Genomic DNA, 19,441 nt, shown 5'->3' with positions numbered 1-19,441 from the left:
TAAAAGTTGAGTCTTAAATGAAGAAAACAAGTGATTCGAGAGATTGTTGGTTAAAGCACACTCATTTTCTGTTCAGTTGGATGAAAGAAGTTGCTCAGAGAGTAAGCAACAGTAACAGTATTCGAAAATAGAGAACGCATGCGCCGTTATTTTTTGTGGGTAGGTTGGCGTTGCCACATCCAAAGAAAGTAGTTGCCTGGTCAATAGCATCTGCAACTGCAGGCAAACTCTATTATTATTATTTTATTATTTATTATTATTGATTTATTATTATTTTAACTGGAAATTTCAATAGGCATTCTCGATATGCCCAATGCAGACAGAGCACGTTTTTCCAGTCAAAACAGTACGCTGCAAATACAAATATATCATGTGGCAACTCTCCTGTGGCAACAAGGGTGGTTGGGTTGGTGCTTTTAGGGGGTGGTAGGGGTAGGGGTAGGGGTCGCTCATCAGGCTTAAGATACTCGTGTGTATATGTGGCTGTTAGTTTCAGTTCAGTTCAAATTGGGTATATTCTGCGTGCGGCCGAAACCTTGCGCAACGCGGGCTCTCGGTCACATATACATAATAAAATTTTACAACGCACGCACACTCACACACATGCACGATAAATGCATGCATTTGTACTGTGCCAGTTTCAAATAAATATATAATTGTAAATAGTTCCGTCAAAAATGATATACTATTGTCGGTCCTGCCGCGAAAGTTCTTGATAATAATTCGTGCGAACATTATTACCCAACCAGAGCCTTCTGCAGCGCAGGAACTAATTTAATACATATATAGGAAAACTGAGGCTGTGCCGACTCCATTTGGAAATGGCACTAAATTTCAATTGTTTATAATAAACTGAAGTGTACTTAAAAACTAACAAATAAAACAAACAAACGACCCAGTAAAGATGTAGCCAAGACCCAGCAATGGCTTAAGGTAAAATTGGATGCGAATATTTGTGGATAAAGCTTTATTTTCAAATGTGAAAACAACCCCAAGAACCCCCTTTTAGCACACATTCACACACACACACACATAGACAGCTACATGATATAAAAACATAAACACTCAAATCGACAAACATATGCATGCATGCACATACATACATACATAACTTGGCATGCGTATGCATGTACATGGCAAGAGACTCTATTTGCATGAGTGTGCGTGCGCGTGTGTGTGTGGGTCGCATTTACAGTAAAGTTGTTAGTGCGAAAAAAAACATGTATGTATGTATGTAGTTAAAAAAAATACTAGATTATAACCATTTAAATAAGACTAAATTACAAAAAAAAACATATACACACACACATACATAAATTAGTTAAATATGTACGTTCGTGTGTGTTATTTGTGGAAACGAAATCAACCCTTAAGGCTTGGCGACGATGGCAACGGACAGGGACGAAAACAAAACGAAGTCAGGAAACTGACAACAAATAAGAAACAAATATGTATCCGTAATATATATTCAACTGAAACACGTATCCACTAAAATAAGTCGGACTTGATAAGGGATTGGCGTTAGCGTGTGAAAAAAGTTTTTTTGGGAAATCCCCCAAGCAATCATTAAAAGTCTGTGAAAAAGTATACAATAAAGTTGTGCAACACTTACCTTTAAAGATGGACTGCAAAACCAAAAAAAAAATAATTGTTGTTCGTTTGGTTTGCGGTTCGAACCGACTTTCTGTCATGAGTGGAGCTTATTTTTCACATGCTCAAACCCAGGTCTTAGTTCAAGTGTTGGACTTTCATTAATTCGATTAGCGTGGTTTGGCTTATTTGAAAGTATAAGTATTTACTACATATTAACCATGTATTAGGATTAATAACCAGACCATTCTACAGACACGCCAAAACTGGCATGTACTACATAAGACGGCAATCCATTAATCATAGTTTATTTGTTGAGTTCTTTCGTTTCTCCAAATCAAAAACAAACAAGTAAGAGGTTCGGGAGCTCCCGACTAGGGGATACCCTGAACCCTCTTCTTCCAACATCAAATATATATATATATATATATATATATATATATATATATATATATATATATATTCTATTTTAGAAGCTATATGTCAAGTTTGGTGACTCTAGCTCTTATTATTTACCAAAATTGCCCAAAAAACAGGATATCGATATTGACTTTTATCGATTGCTTGGAAACGGAGTAAGTTATCGATTATATGAAACAAACTCGATCTGCGCAGGCCCTAGGAGCACCTACATCTAAAATTTCAAGTCTCTTAAAGGTTCTGAGATCCTTGCGTTCATACATACGGACAGACGGACGGACGGACGGACGGACGGACAGACAGACATGGCTAGATCGACTCGGCTATTGATGCTGATCAAGAATATATATACTTTATGGGGTTGGAGAAGCTGCCTTCTGCCAGTTACATACATTTGGATTTTGCACAAATACAATATACCCTTATACCCATTTTTAATGGGTTCAGGGTATAAAAAAAACGAGAAAGAAGGGCTATCTTTGACACGCCGAATTTTAATACTCTTGCAGGGCCAACCTTTTCATAATCCTCATAGTGCTTTGCCCGTATCTAAGAAAATATCAGGAAAAATAGTTAATGACGAGTATGCTTAAGCTATCTTGAAAAACAAAAAAGGTTTTCCACGCAACAACCTACTTTTCGAACGATCGTTCCTATGGCAGCTATATGATATATTGGTCCGATGTAGATAAGATTTTGCAAAAATGGAGGGAGTAAAACTAATAAATCGCGAGTTTGGTAATGATATATTTATTTTTGAGAAAAAAAAAAGTTTTCCATAAAACAACTTAATTGTCGTCGGATCGTTCCTATAGCCGCTATATGAATAATAGTCCGATGATAGGATGTGTTAGGATTTCGCAAATATACGGAAGCATAGTAAAACGAATAAATGCCGAGCCTATTGATCCGCTCTGATCATAACTGATCACGGCTCAAATTAATACCTCTGTTCGTCTTGGTAAGCTAGTTTTTCACATTCATGATCATTCCTATAACAGTCTCATAATATACATATATATAACTTAGTAAGGTAAGAAACCGCGAGGGTATTATACATATGAAGTATATTAACTGGTATTAAGATATTACCTACTCGCCCAGTTTCCGCTTGAGAGTTGTTTTCACACTTTTCGCAAAATTCACACGTCTTGGAAAATGCGGTAACTACACGCTAAATTCCATTGTAAATTGCCATAGCTCAGGACTGAAATTCGAATCTTTTTTAATCTTAAGTGTAACTTATACAACTCTTTTTTTTGCTTTATTACAGTGTATCGGTCAGCTGGTGCGCTGAAATCGAAAGCTGGATCTCGGAAATTTCATATTTGCGTTACCTGAGAAACTTTGAACGGGTAGTTTGAGGAATGGAATCGATGAATGAAATAATTGATTCCCAAGCGTTCAGCCAGCAGCTGATTGTGGAAACAAGTGAATTTATTGGAGTTGAATCAGCACACCAGACGCAGACGCCGGAGGGCGAGTCTGGTGATGCAGTGACAGGGATGAAGTACGCAAAGCCACGCTCAGAACCGCATTCGCCGGCGGCTCTAAGCAGCGCCATGCAGACTCTGATCGCGACACACACAGACAGCAGCCGGATTCATGATGATGAGGAGGATTCCACCTCAGTGGTTATGGTTATCGACGAAATGGGTCACAACAATTTGCAGGCGACCTATCAAATTGTGCCTCACCAGCTTCAACTGCAGGGCGGCAGGAGTCTGCCCATGTCCCTGCTACCGATACACCAGGAGCGTCATAGTCCAGTCGATTTCGGGGGTTCCGACATAAGCCTCGATGGGTTGAGCGTAAGTACAACATCCCAGATAATTGCAGTCAAGCAAGAGCACAAGCTGGTCATTGTACGCGAAAATGCCGATGTCAATGGGATTAATCGGCGCGCCAGCCCTCATATCGACATTAACATGTCGAATATCAATGTGAGCGTTATCGATGAGCTGTCCTCTGACGGCGGCGGTGGCATGGAGGAGGTCACTCTCAACCAACACCACCAACAGCTCTTGGATGATCAGCACCATCAGCATCAGCCCCATCAACACCACCACCACCAACAATATGGTCATCGACTTGCCGCATCCTCATCGGAATTGATCCATCACCAAGTCCAGCAGCACCAGCAGCAGCGTCAACATCAGCGTACAGTACAACTGGGAATGGGCAGTCATGGCAGTCACGGTCATCATCGGGAGGCGCTGTCCGTTATTGTGCAGGCGCAGGAGGATGAGGAGGACATTGATGAGGACGAGGATGATGACGATCGCGACTCTGGGGGTCAGCTACTTAGCCCTGCTTTGGCCGTTGACAATGCACTGGAGCATAGCACGTACCAGACCTTGACTTCGGTAAACAATCGCATATCAGAGCCGAGCTTCAGCCCAACGTCATATGCAACGCTGACGCCCATCCAGCCGCTTCCGCCCATATCCACGATGTCAGATAAGTTCGCCTATGTGGGCCACATTTCAGGCAGCGCGAGTTCGTCGGGCAGCGCCAATGGCAGCACCAATTCGAATGGCAGGATCAACAACTGTGGCACTGGCGGCACCTCGGATGGCTCATTCACCAGTTTACCTATGCCCATTGAGGGCGCACACCCGGGCTCCTTGGGTAATCTAAGTTTGAGTGGTTTGGGCGGTGTTCAGTCGCCGTATTCCTCCTATGATAAATTGCCTTCGCTGATCTCACCTCCGCCTCACAACTTTGCCAGCTCGCCATCGCACGGACTGTCCGGAATGGTTGGCTCGTGCGATCTGCACACTCACAGCTCCTCGGTGCCGTCGCCGGTGCCTGGCTCGGTGCCAGGTGGTTGTGATACGCTCTCGCCTCACTCCGAATTGCACTCGCACTCGCACTCGCATTCCCCTCAACTTCAGGGGAATGTTAATTTGAATGTGCATAAAGCAGCAACAGCAGGCCAGCAAGGACAGGGACATGGACACGGACATGGACACGGACATGAACATAATCAAGGTGGTCAGGCTATGCAACTGGCACCGGTGGCACTTCAGAAACAGATCATATGCCTTTCGCCAACGGGTGGCATTTCCGACGGGGTCGTTGTCAGCGATTATGAATCATCCTACCGCACACATCATCATCATCATGAGCATGAACTTCTCATGGCCACGTCCTCCACATCCAACAATTCAACTGGCGGTCGCAGCTCTCAGCTTAGGTTGCAGCACAGTCCAACGCTTAGTCCGCATTCGGTGTCTGCCGGTTCCGTAGTCTCCATGTCCTTGCACTCGCCGGCATCCGTTGTTACGCTGCCGCATATAAACGGATCCGTTGCAAATCTGTCGGTTGACTTGCCCGTTGTTGTCTCACTTTCGCCGACACCACCACCCGGCGATAATTCCATTGCTGTTGGCATTGATGAAATTGTCCAGCGACAGAGTCAAAAGCAACACCTACAGCACGGTCATCAAGGTCAGCACGACGGCAATGAATGCAATCCCAACAGCGACCATAACCTAAACAATAACTTGGAAGTGTGCAATATAAATCAACAGCAGAACGGATTCGTCGGTGAACAGACCCAGCCCAAGCTGTCAACGCATTCCCCAAAATTAACTGGAGTCGCATCGGGGTCCAGCAACGTCTCCTCAACTGCTGCTGCTGCGGTCAACAATCGTGCGAATGGTCCCAATGACATGGAGGAGATCAATACCAAGGAGCTGGCTCAACGCATCTCTGCCGAGCTGAAGCGTTACAGCATACCCCAGGCGATTTTTGCACAGCGTGTGCTTTGTCGATCGCAGGGTACGCTGTCGGATCTATTGCGCAACCCGAAGCCATGGTCCAAGCTCAAATCGGGCCGAGAGACCTTCCGCCGCATGTTCAAATGGCTCCAAGAGCCAGAGTTTCAGCGCATGTCCGCCTTGCGCATGGCAGCCGCACAGATACCCCAGCGACCAGCAACTGGTTCCGGTTCTGGGTCCGGTTCCGGTTCTGGTTCGGGTGTGGGTAGCATGGGGAACGTTGTCTTCTCATCAGGCTCAGGCTCATCGACGGCCCCCGCAGTAGTGTTAACCAACACAAGCTCGGATGCATCGCATGGGTCGACTATTTCAGGAAATGGTAAGTTAAATATTGACCATATGTCAGACATGACCATAAGTCAGACAAGTCGGGAGTTTAAGGTCTTAAGGTCTGTCAAACTGCAAAGTTAATAAGTGATGAGTAATGAGAGCAACAATGAGTTTCTTAGCTAGTGTTTACTTAGCCCATTGATTGGGTCCTCGGAATGTGTCTGGACCGACCGATATGAATAGGGTCTAGACCATTTTTGAATGTTTTAATTACAATTTTATGTGAATCAGCCCCTGTGCTGGAAAGTTAATAAGTAATGAACAACAACAATGAGTTTACTTAGTCCATTGATTGGGACCGCTGAATGTTTATGGACCGACCTATGTGAATGGGGTCTATACAAGTTTTGGATGTTTTGATTCAAATTTGGAGGGAGACTAATCTATGGAGGGTAGACTTATTGAATATTTTTCGAACATTGTTAATTAATATAATATTTAATATATTTTGTTCGATCCTCTGTAGCCGGTTTAGGCGGATCTGCGGGGTCTGGTGTTGGCGCCGGGTCCAATTGCCGTCGCAAGGAGGAGCCGCATATAGAACAAATGCCGCAGCCAAAAAAGCCACGTTTGGTATTTACGGATCTACAGCGGCGGACACTACAAGCAATTTTTAAGGTTAGTGAGGTTAGCGCGACAATTATGGGACAATTGAGTGTAATTTGAAGTCGTTGTTTTAGGAAACAAAGAGGCCTTCAAAGGAGATGCAAGTGACAATTGCACGCCAGCTGGGGCTGGAGCCAACCACGGTGGGTAACTTCTTTATGAACGCTCGTCGACGCTCCATGGACAAGTGGCGCGATGATGACACCAAGAATGCACAGCATCAGCACAGTCGGCATCCGCATCAGGAGGAGACGGATGAGAGGGAGAGCAACAGTGGAACCCATGGGCACTACGGAAGTATGCATACGACAGCCATGTCGCCGCTGGGCAACTTCGATGATGAGGGCGAAATGGACCTGGACCTGGAGCATCATGATTTCTTGGTTGACGATCACGATCACGATGGCGATGAGCACGACGACATGTTGTGACATAATGGCAAATACACGCGAAGAACACAGCGCAGCAAACAGTCCCAGAGTGAAAATAATAACCAGAATTCCTGCACTCGCACCTATACTCACAGCCACAGCCACACCCACAACGATTCCGATTCCGAATCCGAATTGGATGCGGATAATAATACGAGTCCAGGTCCAAGTCCCAATAGGAAGATCGTTTTATCTAAGCGTACCAAAAGATTTCAGAATCATAAGAATCGAATAGTGAGAACAGCCTTCAACGTAAGCCCCGATGATCTACGCGACTTTCAACTAGTCGAGCTGGAGTCGGAAAAGGAAACGCACCCACAAACTACTCAGACGCGATCACATCCAGACTCCGACCCGGACTCGTTGCCTGGTCAATGGTCGCCCAGTTTGGTTGTGCAACAGGCGGACATATCCATTGATGGCTTAGGGGTTGCCGATTGCATTGAGTACCTGAATAATCAGGTAGAAGTGGACGTTGATTGTCACGATAGTTTGCTAGCTAGCATCAACTCTGCAAAGCTTGTATCGGTTCGATTAGGTTCAAATTATTACAAAGATCCCAAATTAAAACTAAATGATCGTTGGTCGGCCAAGCTTCAATTACACCACTTCAATTAACCTCGTTTCCAGTTCGTTCTCCTCACAAGAGCTATGTGAAATTATTGATCCTTACACCCTTACACCTACACAGGTATAATATAATGGGGGGTTTTTGAGGTACCACATCCCTATTTTGGTCGACGGTGCACAACTAGGAGATACTCAGCAATGATTTATTTCCAATAAATCCGTAAGCTGTCCTATTGTAGTTATCCTTGTTATCTAAGTGCATGCTAGCAGCTTTTTATCTAATATCCGATCAACCTAAAACTCAGTTCAAAAGATCTTTGTGCAAATTCATTTCACACTTTTCGCAAAATCCCCAGCTCCTTGGTGGAAAATGGGTGTAAAAGATTTCCTACTTTTTGGCAAAATGGTACGAACATTTATTTTTTGGCTTCAAGCAAAATTTTCTAGGTTCATTATTATGAAAAAATGATCAAATGTTTCAATTTTTTTTTGTGTTTAAATTCTTTTATTTACAGCTAAATTTCTTGTACTCTAGTACATAAAAAAAACTAGAGCTTAGCGACTTTTATAAGCGTGAGTTTAAATGTTTGAAGAATTTTTAAGCACTTAGCAGAAGCTTGAAACTCATATTCAAAAAAGGAAAGAAAGAATATGAAATATAATTTGAAACATGCTGTTCAAGGAAGTGAGGGTATATTTAAATTTGCCACGGTGGAAAATGTGTGAAAAAGTGATATCTTAAATAGAGTAATAGGCCGTGGAAAAAACGCTAATTTTATAAATGGGAAATAGATAACTTCTGGGTAAAATCGCTCAAACTGTGTTTTTTATGTGTTTCCTGTGTAACACATACAGAATGAATTTCCCAATTTTGGATTCCTCTCCAAACAATGCAACTGAGATATAGCATAAAATCTAGGCACTTTTATTTTGGAAATGTTCAATCTTCAAAAAAGTTATTCAAGAAACAATTTGCCGAAGTGTGAAGATATCTTCTAGTTGAGTACTTTCTTTCTTTTTTTTCTCAAATGAAAGAACTAATCAATTCCATAAGCATTTTGGGACTAATGACGTGGTACAGAAAAGTCTTTGGAAGGTTCACTTGGTTTACTTTCAAGGAAAACAAATATAAAATATGCTCAGTATTTAAGGCATATATGGTTTTTGTGTGATGAAACCATTAAAAAAAGTCCTTGTAAATGAAGCAAATTTCTTTGGTACCTGATTCTTAAAAATTCAGCTTATTTTGTAAGACATTTCTTTGTTAATCTTTCTCTTACCCAATACTGTTAAGTAGTAGAAAATAGTACTGTACATTTGATGTGGCAATATATGTATGTATGTACTAACCTTTGCGAGCGCAATATTTTTGTTTACATTTTTGACAAGCTCGGACGTGTACACACCCACACCCACACACACACACACACTTTAAAAGGCAAGGAAATGAACACACACACACACACACACACTTGAAAATGCATGTAAATACAGACATTATTAAATGCGTTTGAAACCGAGTGATGCAAACTTTTAAAATCTCACAAAAAAAATGTCAAAAAAAATGTAACTATGTAAATCTAGTCAAATTTATAAAATAAACAAGGTACAACTAAATACAAATATAATAATAATAATAATAATACACTGAAGTCATTTAAACATAATCACATAAAAATAACACTATGTGTAAATACTGTAATGCTTTTTACATAATCGACATTAAACTATATAAATATGTATATGTATATACTCGCGTACTATTAGAAATGTACATACATAAACACACACACATGTGCATATTGTATGTATGTACATAAGTATGTACGGTTATTTAGTTTTGCAAATACCAAATACCAACAAAAAAATACCAATGTTTAATGTCTTTATATTTTCTCACTGAAAATAGAATCCAAACAAGTAGCACGAATGAGTAAATATATAATATTATATTAGTTATCTGTCTGCATATATATATGGTATATATATGCAAACTACTTATTATTTAACAGTTATTAAAGAGAAATATAAACACGAATGCGAATACTCATATAAATGCAGTGCTAAGATATATGCTAGTCAATTTAGTCTAAACGAGGTGCAAACACATACAATGCACATACAATGAACACTACAAATATTATAAATGGAGTGCGTACATTTGCGTATGTAGACCCATTCAAATACTTACATATGTATAAATAAGGTAAATGCAATAAATAAAACAAATCCAAATTCCGCAAATAGTTGTCATTTTGGAGGCGAAACTTTGGAATTTATTACTTAAGCATCCCTAACTAACTATTTAATTTCAATCATTTTTTTAGCTGCCTCTTCTACTCATTCTTTACGAATCATATCTGAAGTAATTGTGCAATAAATAACATCTAGCCATGTGCTAGATTTCATGATGGTCCTACAAATTTCGCAACGAAAAACTATTGATAAGGATCCTGTCAACTCTATGTTACAGTTGGATTCCGAGCATCTTCTGTCGTTTAATTTATTAACTGCAATAATTTTGTAAGCCCGAAATCTGTTAAACCCTCTGATGGAAACTAATATTACATCTTAATTAAATGCAAATCTTCCAAGTAATACAGGAACTAAGGTTATAAACTACTAAATAATTCTAAATATGTATATTTTGTGAACATGTGAAATCCGATATTTAAAAAAAGCTGTAATTTAGGTGTTACGTATTTTTTCAATAGTTCATTAATTGTTTGATGTAGTAAAATTTTCTTTTGTAAGAAATTAACCAAAATAAATGTCTGATATATTATCGTAGTGATGGAATTCATCTAAGCGTGTTATCGATAGCGAGTAAGAAATTGTTTACTCTTTTACATGCGTCAAATTAGCGGCGGTGACTTAGCGTCGAATTTTGGTACTTGTTATCGGAAAAGTATCGGTCACTTTCAAATGCATTTATTTATGTTTTTAAGCACGAAACCAAATAAATTTAAATGCAAAATTGCAAAAAATTAAATTATTTACTATCTACATTCATTTATTTTTGAATTTTAATATATAATATTCCGTTTTAATTCCTAAATACTGAATATTAAATTTATCTATTTACCGTAAAGAAATTCATGACTAATGGCCGAAATTAGATAATTGTTTTAAAATACTGTGTCATTTAAGTATTCTCTATGAAATAAGCCAAGCAGTTACTCGTAAGTATCCGCTATTTTTATTGCCGTACACGTCATGCAGTCGTAACGTACCGCGAGACACCAGTACCAAAATAATACTTTTAGTATTTTCGAACACATTGTGTATTTCATAGAAGGAGCATGCCAAGTGGCTGTGCGATTTGTATTTACAAAATAAAAATAAATTAAATTCTTGAGCGAACAATATTTATTTGTCCATAAGTCGCTATCAAATAATTGTGCAAGCACTGCAAAAGGCATGTTGAGTGTCGTTGTATTCTAGTATAATTTTTTCAAGCTAATTGTGTCATTTGTGTGTGTGTGTGTGTTTTGTGTGTATACAGAATTTTTTTTTGTTGTTTTGTTTGAATGGAAGCGTTTATACACAAACACAAATTAGCGTATGTGTGTGTATTTTAAATGAAATAAATAAAGTAAAGTGAGACTGAATGGGTAAGCCGGAGATAATATTCTCCACTGCGACCATGGACAAAAAATAACCCAAATTCACATAGAAATACAGACGGTCCAAGCAATCCCAAACCGGAGCAGAACGAACACACTCGAGTGTTCCATGCAGGCAAATCTAGAATGCTGTCCGCAACAACTGGAGGCGCCAGCCAATCATCACCAACGAACCCCGATGGAGCCAATAAAATTGATGGCTTGAAAACGGTTAAGGTGAAAACCGAACCCTTTTCCACTTTATCGCCAGGTGAGACAGGCAGCGTGAATCCCTTAAGAAACAATAACATACTGATTTTTGTTTTATTTTTTTAGAGAACGCAAGCAATCAAAACCAAACCATGTCAGATGAAGTGGACGCACCTGCCAAAAACACAAGCAGCGCAAACAACAACAACAACAACAACAGCAGTAATAATAACAACAACAGTAGTAAAAACACAACAAATCCGAATACAAGCAACGTGAATGCATCTGGGACATCAGATGTGGGTGTTGGCGGTAGCGGCGGCGGTGTCCCGGTCCCAGCCAGCGCTCTCAGACAGAATTTATCAAATAATAGCGCCAACTCGCCACCAAACAATACCGGCGATCACTCGAATACGAACAGCAACAGCAGCAACAGCAACAATTCCGGCAGCCTCTCGCAGAGGGTGAATTCGGAAGGTGACCTGCACCAGGAGGATCTGCTAAAAAAAAAGAAGAGCAGCCCAAAGGACGAGGATTGTGGTAAGAGATTAATAATTCAATTATTTAACATTATCCCAATCGCTACAAATTCCATTTAAAGAGTTCTTTGGGGCCGGGCACGTTGCACTAATATTTTTTGAACCTTTTTAATAATATTGAGGATCGACCCTATAAAGTAGATATATAATTGATTAGTACAAAAGTCCATTCGCTAGAGCAATGTCGGGCTGTCTCCTTCTAAGCAAACTCTGTTTTAAAGTTATCATAACGGATAACTTTTTGTGTTTCACGACTCATAAATGAAATCTTCTCAAAATTTAAATAAAATTGTTTTCTAAAGACATTCACCAAACGCCCTTGAGTCTCAAATTTAAGCATAGTTAGATAGATTACAAATTATATTCCTGTGGCGAACTTTCTCATAATCGGAAGAATTGAAAAATGTAAAAGTTGAAATGTCACCCGCAAGTATGAAAAAAAAGGACCCGAACACATTTCCAAAGATCTTTGTTCAAATTCGTTTCAGGGCTGTTTCACGCTTTTCGGAAAATCCATTTCTCCTTAGTGAAATTTCGCGTTAAAATTCATTTTTCAAATATCTTTACGAAAGATCATTTGAGGCATGCTTCACAGAATCCAGTGGCATCCTCGGCAAAAAGGCTATTCAAGATTTTTTCTCCTATTTGCTTTGTCCGAATTTATTTGATACGTTTTCTCAAAGCCCTCTGACCTTGGATGAGCAGAAACCTTCACCCACCAAATCTTTGAATCCATTTCCACTTAGAAGGCACAGATTTGCCGAAATGTTTGAAACACGCCTCAAATGAACTTGAACAAAGATCTGTGAAACTGAGCGTCTAAGCGTGGGTATAAAATAGGTTGTTTGTTAACTAATAATAATAATGGCAATAGAATAATAATAATATGTGAGACTATAATTCATGAATATGCTAGAAAGTCCTAGTCGAGCACTCCCAAGTAAAATTATCCGTGTGATAATTCAATTTAAACATACTATAACATCGCCTTTCCTATAAGTATTTAAAAGGATTATAATGTAATCTATAATTGTGGCAATCTGTCCAATCTTTAACAGCCAAGCCGAAACAGGCGAGCACGTCTGGAAACTCAGCGCTGGAGAAAGTCAGCGGAAACAATAGCTCAGGAGGAGTTGGCAACAGCAATACAAAAGTCGGCGCTACTTCTGCGGCGGCTGCGAATGCTGTCAAAGAGGAGACATCTGATCTGTTGGGCAGCTTAGGGAATATGAAGAAGGAAGACAACTTTTCCCCAAGCATGTCACCAGTTGGATTTGGATCCATTGGTGGTCCCTCTGGTAATATTGGCCCGGATCAATCCGTTACACCTGGTAAGGGTTAGCTTTTAGATTTGCTCATTTAATAAATGAACTTTATGCCATTTCTCCATTTCATATCATGCCACCAGTCAAAATGGAACTGAGCTCTAATATCACCGAAAAGCCGTCATCAATAATGGGACTGAGCAGCGACAATGATATCGGTGGATGCAATGCACTTGTCAGTTCATTGGATGCTGATCGAATGAACGATGCCAATGCGTCCAGTTCGAATGTTACCGGCGGGCCAGTCGGTGGCCCAGCTGGGTCCGGGCCTGCGCCTGGGTCTGGGCTTGGAGTATCGCTTGGCATTGGCATCAATGTGTCGCCTGGTGCATCAAATTTCATGGGCGGCAACAACAGCGTCGGCAATGCGCTGGGCAACTGTTTGGATTATATGCAACAGCAGAACCACATATTTGTGTTCTCCACACAGTTGGCTAATAATGGAGCAGAGTCGGTGCTGAGCGGCCAGTTTCAGACGATAATTGCCTACCACTGCACGCAGCCGGCGACAAAGAGTTTCCTTGAGGATTTCTTTATGAAGAATCCAATGAAAATGAATAAGCTGCAGCGACAAAACTCTTTGGGCCTGGGTATTTGCAACATGCCTGGACCTGGCAGTGGCCAAAGTTGGCTTAACCCAAATGCGAATTCCAATAACAACCTTAATCCAAATCCAAATTCAAATCCCAATCTGGCCAAAATGCTGCAACCGCAGCAAAAACCAGGTGTGGCAGCTGCTGCTGGCCCCAAGTCACATTTTAACAGTCAAGCAGATAATAGTAGCAACAAGCGAAATGCCTTTGCTGACCCATCCCCGGCCGATTCGCTCGTGAATGACAGCGACCTAATGTGCTGGGAAACGGCAAACGCCAATCAGTCTGCCGTCAATCGGAATAGTCTTGATGGCGCGCAAGGGACGGCGGCTGGCGAGTCGCATGCCATGAAGCTGATGGAAGGTAGCGTCGACAGCGTTCTGGGCAAGTGCAACAGTGATCTGAGCACGGACAACAATATAATATCATTGCAAGGTGTCAAAGTGCCGGACGAAAACTTGACACCTCAGCAGCGCCAGCATCGGGAGGAGCAGCTCGCCAAACTAAAGAAAATGAATCAGTTTCTGTTTCCGGAGCAGGATAGTGGACCCGGCCAGTTAAACAAGTTGCCCAACGACTCGGCAATGGGCAGCATCATGATGAGCATGCCGGGCGGAGGCGCTACGAATGCCCAAATGCGACAAATGCAGCTACAAATGCAGGCGGCACAGAAATCACAGGATCACATGCCCGTACAGCTGGGCGAGGATGTGCTGATGCCGCTGCCTGCTGATGTTATTGGTGAAATCGGAGCCGTAATGTCGTGCAATAGTGGCCCAAAAAGCAATCTGTCGTGTGGCCCACAAACAACTGCAGCTACAGCAGCTGCCGCTTCCGGAGGACCTGGAGGAGGTGGTGGTATGAACGTCAATATGAATGTTGGAATGCAGTGCTCAAATAATCCCAACCTGATGGCCGATTCGCCTGAAATGATGGGCGGATTTGGCAACACAAACTGCGTTATGGCCATAGGGGTTGGGGCTGGAGCAGGCGATAAGGGTGGAATCGGTAGCCAAGAGACAATGCCAATGCCACAAGGCGGTATGGCACCGATGGAATGGACAAAGATACAACAACAGTTTTTCGAGGAACGATTAAAAGTTGGCAAACCGGCTTGCCGGCCTTCCGGCATGCCTGGCCCAGGTACAGGTGCCGGCGGTCCAGGTGCTCAGCAGCCACTGATTGCATCTGGTTCTGGTAGCAATGCGGGCTCCATTGTTAACCCATCAAATCCGGTAATGCGTAATAATGTTCAAGGTCCTCCGCCGCCCTATCATCCCACTCAACGGTCGGCATCGGTGCCAATAGCTACGCAATCACCAAATCCATCGAGTCCCAATAATCTCTCCCTGCCATCCCCCCGCACTGCCGGAGCCCTTGGATTGCCATCGAATTCACCTAACATGGAGCTGCCGACACCAAACTCATCTGCGGCGAGCGTATCCACCACTGCAAATATGGGTCCCATAACAACATCCAAGAACTGTTTTCAAGCAGATGCCGCCGGATCGCCTTCAAGTCGACATCGCGGTGCTGGCGGCAACCCGGCAAACGTGATGAATCATCATCTAAACAGCAATCCCAGTACTCCGCTGGCGCACCTCTCGCCCAAGGAACTCGAATCGTTTAACTCAACATCAAGTGGCGGTAATTACTTACTTGAATTACTTTAATAAAAAGAACTATTCATTTCATTTCCTTCATTTTAGGTGATCTGAAGAGCACACGGCCAAGTCCGCAGCGACCTCGCTCGCCTGGCAACGGTAATGCCAACCCGAACTCTTCGAATCATCTTATCGAATCCAACAATATGGATTCGCGATTTCCGGCAACCAGCCCTGGGCTGAACTTTAATGCGCACCCACAATTGCAAAATAATTCAAACACTGCCATGAATGCATACAAAGGCCCCAATGGCAATAATCCTCTGGAAGTAAATGTAAATAATTACGATTCCCAAGAAACTTTAATACGCATATTCGAGTTGTTTAGTGTCCGGCTGTCTGGACGACTATCCTGCCTATTTTTCAAAGCTCATCAATAAAGATTCTTCTTTTTTTTTTTGCAGCGTCAAAATTGCGTGTCTGGCGGACAACCTGTACAATTTGCTCGTCGAGCCGATAATATGCCGCTGAATCCTAACAGCAGCAATCGACCACCACCGAACAAAATGGCTCAGAACTTTGATCCGATATCGTCGTTGGCACAGATGTCGCAGCAGCTGACCAGCTGTGTATCTGGCGTGGGAAGTCCCGCCGGCGGGATGAATATGATGGGTCCGGGCCCGGTTGATATGAACATGGAGCATGGCGGCGGCATGGTGCCCGGTTTGGATGCGACGAGTATGGATCACATGAGCCATGGTGCTGGAAGCAATGCGCCCAACAATTGCCATCCCATAAATCCGTTGATAAATTCAATGGGGCAGCGCATGCTTAATCCCAAGATGGCTGGCTTGGGGCCAGGGTTCAGTCCAGGACCCAACGGTGTGGTACGTGATGGATCGGGTCCAGTGGGTCCTGGGCCGGGTTATCATGGCATATTACCGCCAGGCGCTCGTATGATGGGTCGGATGCCCGTTAATTTTGGGCCCAACTTTAATCCAAATATACAAGTAAAGGCCAGCACCCCGAACACAATACAGTATATGCCAGTCCGGCCGCAAAACAACACCAACAATAGCAATAATAATGGCAATGTGCGCATGGCACCCAGCTTGGAGTTCTTGCAGCGCTATGCCAATCCACAAATGGCTAACAGCGTCGGCGGGCACACGATGGGAAATGATGGCAGCAGCGGACCTATGATGATTGGAGCCGGGCCCATGAATATAAACTCGCCCAGCGAGCAGCAGCAGCAACAACAAAACAAAATGGGCAACAATCACGGCGGCAACGGAATCAACATGAACTTTTTCCAGAACTGTAACCAACTAACTGGCCTCGACGATGAAGGTGCGTTAGGAGTGGGTATGCCAGGCCATGACATGAGCATTGGTCAAACGCCCATGATTCGTGGCATGAGGCCCCACGGCATGCGGCAGCATGGTGGATTGGGCGTCCGTTTGCAGGCGCCTGGTGGCAATATTGTCAATCGACACCAGGGCCAGTTTCCTGGCGCTTCGGATGGCCTGGACTGCAACGATCCATCGGTGATGTTCAACAATGGCCCAGGCTCGTGTAATAGTTCGCCAGCATTGTTTGCAGCAGCACAAGGGCAACCGAAGGGACAGCACATAAAGCCTCTACCGGGCAACATGTGTCAATCTCAAGTTGTCCCAAACGTGGGCATGCAAGGCCCTGCGCCGGTTCAGGTACAGGGTCAAGGTCATCCTGGAATGAGTGGGCCCAATAGCAGCAACCTTATGTCGTCTGTTGGCAACGGCGGCAGCTCCGGCGGTGGAATAGGAGTCAACTTTGTTGGTCCCTCGTCGAACGATCTAAAGTATGCCCAGCAATACCACAGCTTTCAACAACAACTGTACGCAACGAACACAAGGAGCCAGCAGCAGCAGCAACAGCAGCAAGGTAGTGGCAACATGATCGCCATGCCGCCAAATCTGTCTCCTAATCCGGCATTTTTTGTGAACAAGTAGGCGATTCAAGCCCAAGGCCCACTGATTTAACTAATTTGCAGGCCAGTCGGCGATTATTGAACTATGTTACGTAAAAGCTAGTCTCCGCTGATCTGAACGGATCGAGAGCATTAGGCTTTCTTCTAATAGAATTCGTTAGCTTATCGTAAATATTTTAGCTAAGCAAAGGCCAAGATCGAAAGGAAATTTCAATTTCCTTGTTCTCTGTTCATTCGATGGCAAACTATCAGATGAAATCAAATCACTAAAAAGGATTTTGCTAGGCATACATCACACGAGTGAAAGGAGATAACGCTGATTGGGGATTTGGGGCGACTATGTATATGTATAATTAATTGAGAATACCCAACTCTGCAGCTCTAAATACTTATTGTAACCTGTACGCTACACTCTGTATTAAACGCAATTAAGCAATTGTATGTAATATAATTATTAAATATACTACTTATATTATTATATCAATGTTAAGAGAACTAAGGTACACGCATGTAAATTCTTCCATTAAACATGTGAACACAAATACAACATCGACATCAAACATATGTATGCAAAATATTATTTTAGATGCAACTACGGGAAAGTAACTAAAATTTTCAAATCAATGGGTAAAAATGTTATGCGTTATGCCTGCGTGCAAATGTATGCAAGATGCAAAAGGAAGTATCTGCAGCCCCTTAGTATATATACTCTTGATCAGCACCAATAACCGGGGTGATCTAGCCATGTCCATCTGCTTGTCTGTCCGACCGTCTAATCGATAAGCGATAACTTTCCCCGCTTCAAAGCAATCGATAAAGGTCGATATTGATATTCTATTTTAAACAAATCCCTTCAGTTTTTAGATTTTAGACCACAATTAAGCAATTGTCCATCGCACAATTAAATCTACTGCTAAAATTTCATTAAGGTCGACAATAAATTGCTGGTATGACTGTTGAACAGAGGTGATGCCAAGTAGTTCCGGTTGATTCCGGGTCCAAGACCTCTTGGGGATACTTTTTTTTTTATACATAAAAGTATTTGTATTACTCCCAAAGCAAACGAACTCTTAGCGCGAGCTGAATTTGGTGTGTTGGTAAAAGAAGGTTCAACGTATCCCCCACCTCCTATATATATGCAATCATCAGCATCGGACCACTATATCTCTGCTATGGGAGAGATCGGTCTAATAGTTGGCAAAATACTCTGTTTTCAAAGATATTTTCAAGAAACTCAGCATTTTCGAGCAGCAATATTTTCGCATATCTGCGGAATTGTTAAATTAATGCTGGTGGAAGAAGGCTCAGGGTATCTCCTAGTCGGGTACTCCCGATTAGAGCACTCTTAATTGTTTTTGAGTATAGTAAAAAGTATTTAGAGTGTTGGCAATGGCAGTTTGGTACTGGTTAAGGATATTTCCTTGTCGCGCAGAGCTGTCTTGCATTGATTTCGAAATTATTTTAAATGCATTAATTATGCTCTTATGTATTTTGCTTTTAGTTTGTATTTGAATAGTATTTACTGTGTATGAATGTATTTATACAGAATTTGGTTTGTGCTTGCTTATATTCTATTTACATCCACGAATTACATTAACGAGTACAAATACAGTTCGATGTATCACCAGCACGAAAATTATTATTTTGTGGGTGTTTGTGTAAATAATATGTTTGAATTAAAATATAAGTTTTGAACATATTCCATTTTGCCAACCAATTTATTTATTTTGTTTATTTCGTTTTTTTTTTTTAGTGCTCGTCGAAAGGTATTCTTGGACATTCTTGGATGAAATATGCAAGGCTTGTTCTGAATATCAGTTCATATGATTTCTTTTGTTGCCTTTTAAATAAGTATGTAATAATT

General features: G+C 42.0%; 2 protein-coding genes across 3 annotated transcripts; both read left to right on the top strand.

The window, feature by feature from the left end:
* Nucleotides 1-549: 549 nt before the first annotated feature.
* On the top strand, nt 550-9,113 carry LOC115766787 (homeobox protein onecut). Its single transcript, XM_030710803.1, has 4 exons — nt 550-933; nt 3,284-6,114; nt 6,592-6,743; nt 6,806-9,113. The coding sequence occupies exons 2-4, from the start codon at nt 3,378-3,380 to the stop codon at nt 7,160-7,162; spliced, it is 3,246 nt and encodes a 1,081-aa protein (XP_030566663.1). The 5' UTR covers nt 550-933; nt 3,284-3,377; the 3' UTR covers nt 7,163-9,113.
* A 2,196-nt stretch (nt 9,114-11,309) lies between these two features.
* On the top strand, nt 11,310-18,137 carry LOC115766739 (protein BCL9 homolog). Of its 2 annotated transcripts, XM_030710703.1 has the most exons (7): nt 11,310-11,346; nt 11,409-11,608; nt 11,674-12,087; nt 13,145-13,417; nt 13,495-15,651; nt 15,714-15,943; nt 16,073-18,137. In XM_030710703.1, the coding sequence occupies exons 2-7, from the start codon at nt 11,485-11,487 to the stop codon at nt 17,597-17,599; spliced, it is 4,725 nt and encodes a 1,574-aa protein (XP_030566563.1). In that variant the 5' UTR covers nt 11,310-11,346; nt 11,409-11,484; the 3' UTR covers nt 17,600-18,137. The 2 variants fall into 2 exon arrangements, with proteins under 2 accessions (XP_030566563.1, XP_030566564.1); XM_030710704.1 differs by having other exon boundaries at nt 11,321-11,608.
* The last annotated feature ends 1,304 nt before the right edge of the window (nt 18,138-19,441 follow it).

This window comes from Drosophila novamexicana, unplaced genomic scaffold (assembly GCF_003285875.2).
Source record: "Drosophila novamexicana strain 15010-1031.04,08,12 unplaced genomic scaffold, DnovRS2.1 tig00001222-arrow-arrow-pilon, whole genome shotgun sequence".
Taxonomy (NCBI): domain Eukaryota; kingdom Metazoa; phylum Arthropoda; class Insecta; order Diptera; family Drosophilidae; genus Drosophila; species Drosophila novamexicana.
The sequence above is the reverse complement of the archived record's forward strand: the minus strand, read 5'-3'. Positions and strand labels throughout refer to the sequence as shown.

Bases quoted from the DNA above. Each gene is read 5' to 3' on its own strand.
- LOC115766787 (XM_030710803.1), top strand. From the start codon at position 3,378: ATGGAATCGATGAATGAAATAATTGATTCCCAAGCGTTCAGCCAGCAG. The intron at 6,115-6,591 runs GTAAGTTAAATA...GATCCTCTGTAG, and splicing joins GTCGACTATTTCAGGAAATG to CCGGTTTAGGCGGATCTGCG. The intron at 6,744-6,805 runs GTTAGTGAGGTT...TCGTTGTTTTAG, and splicing joins CACTACAAGCAATTTTTAAG to GAAACAAAGAGGCCTTCAAA.
- LOC115766739 (XM_030710703.1), top strand. From the start codon at position 11,485: ATGCTGTCCGCAACAACTGGAGGCGCCAGCCAATCATCACCAACGAAC. The intron at 12,088-13,144 runs GTAAGAGATTAA...AATCTTTAACAG, and splicing joins CCCAAAGGACGAGGATTGTG to CCAAGCCGAAACAGGCGAGC. The intron at 15,652-15,713 runs GTAATTACTTAC...CCTTCATTTTAG, and splicing joins TAACTCAACATCAAGTGGCG to GTGATCTGAAGAGCACACGG.